Below are 11,775 nucleotides of genomic sequence, written 5' to 3'. Positions count from 1 at the left end.
TAATTTTACTTGCGATTCTACACCATTAAGATTTTACCATGTTTGTTTTTCTGCCTGGGATCACTTATAATGTTAGTAACATAATGTTTTGTAAAATTGTATGGATATGCTGATCGGCACAAGGTTTGGCAAACTTTCCTATGTGTTATTGAGAGTTCTTCTGGTTTTTAAGAATAATAGTCTGTCTCTTCCTGATTACCTGGCTGTGATGGGATGAGTGAAGTTTCTGACCTCTCAATGACTTTAGGTGAGGTGATTTGTTATTTGTTCTATTTTAATAATTTAGTTGTTTGTTGATGCTGTTCAGAATGCAGAATAAAATAAATATTCTACAGCATGAGGACCTTTAATGGTCATAAATAACCCTCTTACAAAACAAGATAACTGAAGCAGAGCTGAGACCAGATAAAAAACATTTCCAAGATATCATCATAAAACATCTCATCTGATTCTGAAATGTTCCCATAGCATGTAGCTACACATTCAATAATTCAACCAGCTCACCATAACTTGTTTTCATCACTTTTAATAATCATATGCATTGTGAATTGAACAGTCATGTTCTCAAGAGACGTGTCCATCCCAAACTGATGAGAATTTGGGGTGATATTGGAAATAATTTTGCACAAGATAAATAATTAACATTGTAATATTAAACATTAGAGTGTTCAAACATCTTTATCCAAGCTGGTGATTCACTTCAGCAGCTTCATTCACAGTGAAAGGAGTACTCGGCCTCTGACTGATCACCTGAAAGAAAAGAAAGATGTTCACATTCATACAACAATGGAAACTGTAAATCTGAATAAATATTGTGTATTACATGATCAAAACATTCAACACTGGCATATTAAATCTTACTTGTTTGGTAGTAATCGTACACTTTGACCACAGCTGGCTTGAGATTCTTCACTGGAAGAATCTGTTTCATTTTTATCTGGTAATTCATTGGCATATTTTGTGGGATCTGCAGGAGGGAACAAACACATTAGTCATGGACATTACGGATAAAAGGTTTATGGATCGACCTAATGATTTAAAATAATATGAATGTTGCCGTTCTCTCACCTCCTTCAAATACACAATGACATGATCATCTTTAGAATCAACCCGTTCCACAAATGGTGCGTATGTTCTGGAAGAAGTTCCAAGCTGTGGGGAAAAAGTGCTGGTTAATTTCTATATAGGGAACTCTAGATTTGTAACAATTTTACAAATGTTGTTATGAATCACTCAAACACACCATTGATGTATCAGCTGTGAATCCAGATAAGAGTTTAATATCCACAATGACCATGTTAGTCTTTTCCTGTAGACCATCGTATCTGGAAAAGAGCAAATGAAAAGGTTTGGTTCTTAAATGCCATAAGCGAGAACAAAATCCCGTATAATTAACAAGACATGCAGAGTTAATCACTCAAATCACTCATAATGTGTCAATCATTTTTTTTAAAAATTGTTTCTCAAGTTAGTGTTTCGCAGGGGCGGCGTGTCAATAGAGGGAGTTGGGGCACCCCCAGGTGAAAAAAAAGTTTACTTTAGTGCACTAAAAATATATTTAAGTAAAAGAAAGTACAATTGTAGTACGTTCATATTTTTTGTGCTAAAATCAACTGTAAAAATAATATATTATAAATACACTAATTAAAAGTATATTTTTACTTAAGTAGTACTTAAGTGTAATTAATAAAGTATACTAAATACCATTGATATTTTAAATGTATTTTTAGTGCATAAAAATAAAATATACTTTTGAATAAATAGACAGAAGAGTTTTTTTTTGTGTATTTTTTACAAGTACATTTTTAACACATTTAAAATAGTTCATTGTTAGTGTACTTTTAGATAGCTATCAAAGTACACTAACAATAAACTATTTTAAATGTGTTAAAATGTACTTGTAAGAAATACACTAAAAAAACTCTTCTGTCTATTTTTTCAAAAGTATATTTTATTTTTATGCACTAAAAATACATTTTAAAAATAAGATTTTTAGTATATTTGATTAATTACACTTAAGTACTATTTAAGTAAAAATATACTTTTAATTAGTGTATTTATAATATATTATTTTTACAGTTGTTTTTAGCACACACAAAAAATATATACAAATTACTTTCTTGTAATTAAGTGTTTTTTTAGTGCACTTGTTGTCACATGTCTGTCCTGTCTGGTGATGCACATGGGTGTTTTGTTATTTTGGGGCCATGTGCTCTTGTCATTGTCTGGTCCCTCCCCCTTGTTATCTGATTATTGGTTTAGTTGTCCCACCTGTCCTGCTCGTTACCCTCCTTGTTTGCCTCCCTATTTAGTCTTCCTGTGTTTGCTGTCCTGTGCTGGTTCGTTGTACATGTTACGTGTGTCTGTGCCTGTCCTGCCCTGTCCGTGTTGGATTTAGTTTCTGATTTCCTTTGTTGGTTTGTTTGTTTTATGTTTTATCTTTATTAAATCTTAATTTCACTCCGCATTTGAGTCCTCGCTCTCCTTTCCACTACCACACCGTGACACTTGTGCTATTTTAAACAATGTCTATATGTTTTCTGATCGAGCAAGTTTAAGCCCCTTGGAAGTCAATTGAAGACTTATCCAGCGCTCAGATTACATCATAAATATAATATTTTGTTATGCAATTATAAATGGAAGTCATACAGGGTTAGAACAACACGCGGGTGAGTAAAAACTGAGATCATTTTGATTTTCGGGTAAACTAACCCTTTAATGCTTTTAGTTTAAACTTGCCATTTGTGTTATTTTGTTTCCCAACAGTCTGTTTGGACTTGAATAATGTTTAAAAAAAAGAAAGTGTTTTTTAAGAAAGAGATGCTTTTTGTTTGTACATATATCCATTCCTCCTGTCCTTTTAAACTATAGGTGTTTTCATTTACATTAATTACATTTACCAGTTATTTTTATCAAATGTATTGCATCTAACTTTAAAATGATTATTTTATTAAAAGCAACACCTTCATCAATGGTGGACAATTTTAACATTTACATTTTAACAGTATAACTTTAGCATAAGAGGCAGAAAATGCTACTGATGATAACACAGTAATAGTGTACTTTTGACATAGTTAAAATACATTTTTACAATAAATTATTTTCTATATGAAAATATAATATGATTGTATATTCTTATATTTTAAATAGTTTAAAGGTGTATTTAAAAATGTTTTAAAGATGGGTTCTATTGCTCTAAGTAGGGGGGGGGGGGATTATAGCTGAATCATATTTTAAAATCATGTTTAAGTTCATCTTAAGTCTGTATAAAAATAGCAAAGTTGATATATTCTTATATTTTAAATAATTTATAAGTGTATTTAAAAATGTTTTAAAGATTTCATCTAAAGATAAAATTAAAGCTGAAATAGTATGTTAAAAGCATATTTAAGTTCATCTTCAATGTGTCCCAAAAAAGCACAATTTAGTACACTAAGATGATCTTAAGTTTATATTAAGCAGTACTTAAGATAAGCTTTTAGTATTTTAAGTGCAAAATAAGTGGGTCGAAAATAGAGCATTTTAAGTACATTACGGAAGTGTATTATAGAAGTGTACTAAGTGCACTTAAAATGTATTTTAGTCCATTTTTTTAAAATGTAGGAATACATTATAAGTATAATTTTTATATAATTATATATTATTATTATTATTATTTAAATAGTTTATTATTGTATTTAAAGATGGTTTCAATTGTACTTAAAGTGTTAACGAAATACATTTTTTAAAAATATGAAATAGTATATTAAAAATACACTTTAGCTCAACTTCAATGTGTCCCAAAAAAGCACAATTTAGTACACTAAGATGATCTTAAGTTTATATTAAGCAGTACTTAAGATAAGCTTTTAGTATATTAAGTGCAAAATAAGTGGGTCGAAAATAGAGCACTTTAAGTACATTATGGAAGTGTATTATGGAAGTGTACTAAGTGCACTTAAATAAAATGTATTTCAGTGCACTTTTTTTTCACCTGGGCCGCCATCATCAAAATTCCAGAAATATACATGTATACAAAAATTATATAAAAATAAAATAGTTTACTCATACGATGTGCCGGCTGGTAGCAAGAGCCTTAGCATTTAATAAAAACTGGCTTTAATCAGTTAACTATTTTAAATGTTTTTCATTACGTTTCATGCGGTTTCATGGGCGATGGACGCCAGACAAATAGATGTCTATCCTTCAATTTTCGGACAGCATGTGACCTGAAGCTGGTCTCTAATTGGTTTCTTAAAGATTCTCGTCCGGACGCAGGTCGCTGCGTCCCTGGCGAATCAGAATTGGATACGTGTTATTTTATCCAATCTGATTGGTTCTCGTCACCTGTCATTCAACTATACGCTCTTGGCCACCTGAGCCAGAGAGATGGTGCGTTCAAGTCCTCCTGGGAAGTTCGTACGCACGATGTGGGAAGTCGTGTTTACGACGCCCGGTGTGTTCAAGTCACTTTCGCCGGAGTAAGATGGCGGAGTACTTTCTGTTAATTAATTACACAAAAATATAGCGAGGTTCTTAAACTCTAGTTATAGAAAATGAAGAACAATTAGCTAAGCTAAAATAGAAAAGCCTGACAAGCTAAATACCTTGTATTGTGGTATTCCGCCATGTTTCTCAGTGACACGCCCACAACTCGTAAAGATCGGGGCTAGAGAAAATCCTGAGCTTCCCACTGGTATTTACGACATTGTGGTGGCGTTCAAGTGCATTCAACTCGTAAATATGATCTATACGAGATGACTTGAATGCACCAAGAGACCAGAGACGGTATATATCTCTATATATATGGCTCTGTTGGCCACTACTGCGAGTGCGCACGTCACTCCGACTCCACCAAAACCTTGCTAGGCTGATCACTTTCATAAAGCTAAATGGCAGCAGTTAAACCAAATTCTGTCATTGATTTACAAAAAAAACCTTTGACAAGAAAAAAGGTTAAAGGATAAAAAGGTTAAAAAGAAAAAAAAGGATAAAGGATCTCAGACCGGACCAACCCGATTTACAAATGCAGCAGCAGGCCAGTGACAGAGGACGAAGCTACACCCGGAGCTTCACCCGCGCTTGTTATGAGAAACGGAGGTGGCTGGATGTGATGTTAGAAATGCCCTTTTTTGCTTTTCCTGTCTTTTATTTCCAAGTGTCGGCACTGAAGTTTTGTGGACAACAGCGGGGGTAAGAGACCTCCCTGCTGTCCATGGAAAAGAGACGTGTAACTGAGATGACTGGCTTTAATCAGAGAGTTATTGAGAAATTTGCTGGCCAGAAAGAAAGGAGCAAAATTTATGTTCAAATAACGTTAGTCAACATGCGTTTTGGTACTGCTTTGTATTTATTTGCTTTTATGTTTATTAAGATGTTGAAAAAATTCAGTAAAGACTAATAAGTTATAATCATGTCTTTTGAGTTGAATACAAATTCTTACTTGACAGTGAAGTTCAAAATGAAATTTTGTCCCAATGGTTTGCAAACTCCCTCAATCTTAGCGTCAATGCTCAATGTTTTAGCTTCAGTAGGAGTGGGAATGTTGTAGAACTGAGCCATCTGAGAGAGTCAACACAAAAATAAATGAATGAACCATCTCACAGCAGAATAACCACAATGCCAAGAAAGTGTGTGTGAGTAAATGAAGCTGAACGCACTACAGACCTGCACAGACACACAGGTTGAGCCCTTCACTTCAATGCTGTAATTGGCTGGAACGGTCTGCAGCTGCTTCTCCTGGTACAGTAACTTGTTGTCCTGATTGACATTAAAGTGGTGAGTGTCTCCTGCTGACTGTACAGTCACTGTGCTGGAGCCGGCAGAGCTGAACACTTTGGTGGCGTACAAAGACAGAGCCTGAAGAGCCACCACTGTGTCCTGGGAAATAAATGTGTTCAGTAATGTCACTTTTACTCATTCACACCGGTAATAATGTGTTTGATTGGAGGAGTTTGAGTAACCTGTGTGGAGGAGAATCCTCCATAGGCATTCTGCTGCTTCACAAGCCAGCTGACAATCCTGTTAGCATAGCCCAGATCAGCTGTAGAGACTGAATCTGCAGAGAGAACAGCTAGCAGCACATATGAGCTGATCTCCACTGCCAGAGAATCAGAGTCATCAGCAAATGCAGACTGAGACCAGTGGAGATCAGACCCTTGAGGACAGAAGACACACACGTAACTCAATGAGCATGATAAAAAATGAATAGGACAGCCATAAAAGACAACAGAAAGTCATCAGAAACAAACCTCAAAACCTCAAACCTCTTACCGTCTGAAATAGCAACATCCTCCAGTTTCTTGAAAAGCTGCTGTCGAGTGTCCGTGTCTTTAGCCAGACTGAAAGTGTAGGCGAGCAGAGCAGTGGTGTAAATGTTTTTGACTTCCTCAATGACGGACCTCAAGCATGACAAACCTTTACTGACGACAGGATCCTGTGACAAAAACAGAGAAACACACACTGTGAGTGTCATTTTTCTATGAGTTTATACTGTGTTTCCTGAAGATGAACTTACTGTGACTGGAGTTTCCAGTTCAAGCAATGATGCAGTAATGTAGGCAGTCATGGTCACATTATCTTTCACTCCACCCTGGAATATATGAGAAATGAAGGATTAATAAAGCAACACTCAAACTATTAAAGGAAAGTTCAACTATAAACTTTGATGTTGACTTGAGAACATCTAAATGGTTTTAAAAAGCTTAAACATTTACAGGTCTTAGACTCCAGGTTTTCTAGATAGTTACTAGACCATTTCTACGTGGTTGCTATGGTGTTCTAGGTAGATAGAGAGATATAGATAGACAGAAGTTGACAGACCTTCATTCTGTTGTTGAACAAGCTTCCCTGCTGGATAAAACAGCCGTCTGAATCCCGTCTGCTTATTAACCAATTCGTTGCACCCCGAATAATTTCTGGATCAATAAATATGTATTTCTGTGCTCTTCCAAAAGACCTCAGCACAAAGGCAGTCAACCTGGTGGTGTGGAAGATATAATAAATAAAAAAACTTTTTACTTTTTTAATCATAATTTTTTTTATTAATTTCATTCATCATAAATATAAAAAAAACGTCTCAGGTTACGTATGTAACCATAGTTCCCTGAGAAAGGGAACGAGACGATGCGTCGATGACGCTTTGGGAACGCGTACAGCGTGAACGAATCTGAAGCAGCTGTGTCAACTTAGTCCAAAGTAATGAATGAACGAGCGCCACGTGCGGGTGACGTCATGACCAGGATACAAAAGCGCACTCGGTGAAACCGGCACTTCAGCATAAACTTGCCGAAGCAAGACAATCCTAGGAATGCAGGAAGTATGGCAGGGCGACGCATCGTCTCGTTCCCTTTCTCAGGGAACTATGGTTACATACGTAACCTGAGACGTTCCCTTTCGAGGGAACTCGCGATGCGTCAATGACGCTTTGGGAACGAGAATACCCAAACCGCCATAGTTACAAATGCCTGAGTGTAATACTGTCATCCAGAAAACACTAAGCACTAAGAACATGGGACCCTGGGGCAGCATCCAGGTCCAGGCTATAAAATCTGACGAATGTAAGCGGAGAGGACCAGCCCGCCGCATCACAAACGTCTTGGAGAGAAACTCCAGAAATTAAGGCTTTAGAGGCCGCCATACTTCTAGTGGAATGAGCCCTGACCACCGAAGGGCAAGGCTGGCCAGAGGACTCATAAGCAAGAGTAATAGCCTCAACTATCCACTTACTAACTGTCTGCTTAGAAGCAGGAAGACCTTTCTTGGGTGATCCGAAACAAACAAACAGCTGGTCGGCCTTCCTCCAAGAAGAAGACCGATGAACATAAGTGTCCAATGCTCGCACTGGACACAAGAGGTTCAACCTTTCCTGGTCCGATGAAGTGAACGGAGGAGGACAGAAAGCCTGCAGCACAATAGGCCTAGGAGTGATGGTAGGTACCTTAGGGACATAACCTTGCTTAGGGTATAAAAATGCCTTAACCATGCCTGGAGCGAACTCCAGGCAGGTAGGAGATACCGAAAGGGCCTGAAGATCTCCGACTCTCTTAAGGGAAGAAATGGCTAGGAGGAAAATAGTCTTAAAAGTAAGACATTTTTCTGAGACCGACTCTAAGGGCTCAAACGGAGCCCCAGATAGGCCTTCTAGAACCAATGCCAAATCCCAAGCCGGCATCCTAGTACGAGTTGCAGGCCTTAGCCTCAGGGTGCCACGAAGGAAATGAGTAATCAGGGGGTCTCGACCCAAAGATGTACCACCCACCGGGGTGTGGAAAGCCGCAATAGCCGCCACATAAACCTTCAAGGTGGATGGACATAAACCTGACGTAAAGCGCTCCTGCAGGAACTCCAGTACTGTGTTTACTGAACAGGAAACCGGATCCCACTGTCGCTGGTGACACCAAGAAGTGAAAACTCTCCACTTTAAAGTGTACAACTTCCTTGTAGCGGGAGCTCTGGAGCTTAGAATGGTCTCAACAACCTCGGCTGAGAGACCACTCTCTACGAATTGGGCCCCCTCAGAGGCCAAACCCATAGTTTCCAAATCTCTGGTTGGGGGTGAAATATCGTGCCCCCGGCCTGAGACAGAAGGTCTCTCCTAATCGGGATCTCCAAGGGAGGACCGTCTAGGAGATGAATCAGGTCCGCAAACCAGATTCGACTCGGCCAGCGCGGAGCTACTAGTAAAAGGCTTACTCCGCATTGGCGGACTCGCTCCAGAACTCCTGGGAGCAGAGCAACAGGGGGAAAGGCGTACAGCCGTAGCCTCGGCCACGTCTGTACCATAGCATCCAGCCCCAGGGGGGCTGGGTGAGTAAGGGAGAACCAAAGTGGACAGTGCGTCGTGTGCTGAGACGCAAACAGGTCCACTTGAGCCTGGCCATAAAACTCCCATATTTTCTCCACCGCCTCGGGGTGGAGTCTCCAATCCCCTGGCCTCAGCTCCTGCCTCGACAGGACGTCTGCTCCGATATTCTGTACCCCCGGAATATACACTGCCCTCAGAGAGCGTAATTTCCCTAGGGACCATAGGAGGATCTGGTGCGCCAACTTGAGGCCCAACAGTCTCTCGAACTGTTTTACAGTGCGTGACTGGCCTAGCTTTAGCTCTTTTGTGGCTATCAGGATAGCAGCTACACGAGCGGGCGATAGAACGGCCCGCATCGTGACTGAATCCCATACCACACCAAGAAAAGTGGTCCTCTGTAATGGAGTCAGCACACTCTTCTTGGCCTCAACCCCAATTTCCGCATATGAGCGAGAACAACACCTCGGTGCCGAACCGCTAACTGCTCTGATTCCGCTAGAATCAGCCAGTCGTCTATGTAGTTCAGAATACGTATGCCCTGCAGCCTGGGGCCAGAGCTGCATCTACGCACTTCGTGAACGTGCGGGGTGATAGTGCTAGACCGAACAGAAGTACCCGATACTGGTATTCTTTGCCCCCGAAAGAAAACCTCAGGAACTTCCTGTGCTGACGGAGGATGGAGATATGGAAGTAGGCGTCTTTCAGATCTATTGTAACAAACCAGTCCTCGGATCTGATTTGAGTCACAATCTGCTTGAGTGTCAGCATCTTGAACTTGAGTTTCTGTACTGTACGATTCAACAGACGAAGATCTAAAATGGGACGCCCCATCCTTTTTTGGAACGATGAAATAGCGGCTGTAAAAACCCGATTCCCTGTCGGGTGGAAACACCTGCTCTATAGCCTTCTTGGCTAACAGAGCTTTCACCTCTTGCTCCATCACCAGAGCCTGCTCGGGACGCACTAACGTGAGCAACACCCCGTTGTAGCGAGGAGGACGAGAACCAAACTGGATTCTGTATCCTTTCTCTACTATATGCAGGACCCATCGAGAAATATTTGACAGAATCTTCCACTCTGACAGAAATTCTACTAAGGGACCCAGCCCCTCGGGGCTGGTCTCTGGTGTAACTGAGACACTCAGCTCGGGGACCTGCAACATACCGGCAGGAACTACCCGAACTGATTGTTTTTGAACCCCCCTCAGAAGGTTCATTTCCGACGCAATGTCGGGTAGACATTGCGCCAGACATTCGCTGGGAACCACTGCGCCCCGAAGCACCAAGGGTGGCGGGGTTGGCAGAATGGTCCCCTGAGGACACCGAGGTGGAATGGACACCGTGAGGTGTGACCCGCTGCACCCCGGGTGGGGCTGCCCTCACTGGTCTGACGCCATTGGCGTCAGGACCTTTTCTTTTGAGCCTTCTTAGCCTGAAGAACGGTCCTCAGATCCGGCTTCGGCTTCGAGGGCTTCGACTGAGAGTGTTGCGTCTGCTTCCAGTGTTTTTGCGGAGGTGCACGAGACGCAACACTCCTTTTGCTGACCTCTATATGAGGAGCCTGACGGCTGGGGCTGCACACGCACAGCAGCCCCAGGGGGTTGGACTCGGCGAGGGAGACATTTTTTGAACGCCTCTGACTGCTTTTTAGCCTCCTAGAATCTATCGACGACAGAATTGACGGAGTCGCCGAAGAGACCAGAAGGCTCGACAGGAGCATCCAGCAGAAAAGAACGATCTTTGTCCTTTAAATCTGCTAAATTCAGCCAGAGGTGCCTCTCAGTGGCTACAAGGGCTGCCATAGACCGCCCGATTGCTCTGGCGGTCTCCTTAGTAGCCCTGAGAGATAAATCTGTGGCCTGACGAAGTTCTCAAACCTCCTCGGGACCAACTCCCTCACTCTTATCCAAATCCCCCAGCAGATCAGCCTGATATGCCTGGAGCAGCGCCATAGTGTGTAGACACGCTCCAGCCTGACCTGCTGCCGTATATGCTTTGCCCACTAATGTAGATGTCGTTTTTAATGGCTTAGTGGGCAAAGCCGAGGTCTTCAGAGACGATGCTGAACCGGGTGACAGATAACTCGCGAGCGTCTGTTCAGCCCGGGGCATCGACTCGTAACCATGCTCTCTCAGCCCTCTAATCCCCGAATAAATATGCACTTGAGGACTAAAGAGCCGAGAAGAATACGGTTTATCCCATGATCTAGACAGCTCACTGTGAAGATCAGGAAAAAATGGAAGACCTCGTGGTGGAAGTGAAACATTAGATGGTAAGAAACGCTCGTCTAATTTGCTTTTCGGACGAGCGCCCCCTTTCTCGGCTGGCCATTCAATATGTAATTTATCCACAGCACGAGTTATCACTTCCACCAGCTCCTCATATGCTGGAGAAGAGGATGGCGAGTCCCCTTCTCCAGTGATTGTGTCACTGCCAATGCTTAGTACATCTACCTCCTCGGAGCTAGAGCACTGAAGCATTGGGCTCTCTACCCGGGCGGAAGAAGCCGCAGAGCGGGCTTCCGACACCGGAGAGAGAGCGCTGGATCTCCCAGGACAGGAAGGAGATAAGGTCCTCGGACCCGTCTCCAACCCTTCTGAGAGATCCTTTTGCGATCCCCAGGAATGCATTCTCCGTGCTGCCTCGGCAACAGCGGGTCCTGCACCCTGAGGATCGCGAGCCTGACCACTCTCCTCGAAGAGTGACAGACGGGAGCGGAGCATGCGAAGCGGAAGCTTCTCACAATGATGGCAGTCAGCCCCCTCGAAGGCTGACACCGCATGCTCCACTCCCAAACACATTACACACAGCTCGTGTGTGTCCCCACCCGTTAAATAACGCGGGCAGGGAGAAGCACACAGCCTGTATAATTGTTTCGCTATAATACCACAAAATATATATATATAAATCACGGACAACAGTAAATAGACAGACAGTCAGACACAGATTGTTTTGCTGAGGCAAAAAAGCTGAAGTGCCGGTTTCACCGAG

General features: G+C 41.8%; 1 protein-coding gene across 1 annotated transcript in view; it reads right to left on the bottom strand.

The window, feature by feature from the left end:
* Positions 1 to 517: 517 nt before the first annotated feature.
* LOC306997830 (alpha-2-macroglobulin-like) overlaps positions 518 to 11,775 on the bottom strand; it is a 31,580-nt gene continuing 20,322 nt past the window's right edge. The window contains exons 25-34 of the mRNA XM_079611347.1: positions 6,802 to 6,958; positions 6,497 to 6,571; positions 6,253 to 6,415; positions 5,943 to 6,136; positions 5,647 to 5,859; positions 5,423 to 5,541; positions 1,244 to 1,325; positions 1,069 to 1,152; positions 862 to 967; positions 518 to 750 (exon numbers count right to left, since the gene is read on the bottom strand). Coding sequence (XP_079467473.1) covers positions 710 to 750; positions 862 to 967; positions 1,069 to 1,152; positions 1,244 to 1,325; positions 5,423 to 5,541; positions 5,647 to 5,859; positions 5,943 to 6,136; positions 6,253 to 6,415; positions 6,497 to 6,571; positions 6,802 to 6,958 — 1,234 coding nt within the window. The 3' untranslated portion in view covers positions 518 to 709. The remainder of the gene's footprint in view (positions 751 to 861; positions 968 to 1,068; positions 1,153 to 1,243; positions 1,326 to 5,422; positions 5,542 to 5,646; positions 5,860 to 5,942; positions 6,137 to 6,252; positions 6,416 to 6,496; positions 6,572 to 6,801; positions 6,959 to 11,775) is intronic.

The sequence above is a fragment of the Phoxinus phoxinus genome, assembly GCF_949152265.1.
Source record: "Phoxinus phoxinus genome assembly, chromosome: 4".
Lineage (NCBI taxonomy): Eukaryota > Metazoa > Chordata > Actinopteri > Cypriniformes > Leuciscidae > Phoxinus > Phoxinus phoxinus.
Note: the sequence above shows the minus strand (reverse complement) of the source record. Positions and strands in the feature narration are given on the sequence as shown.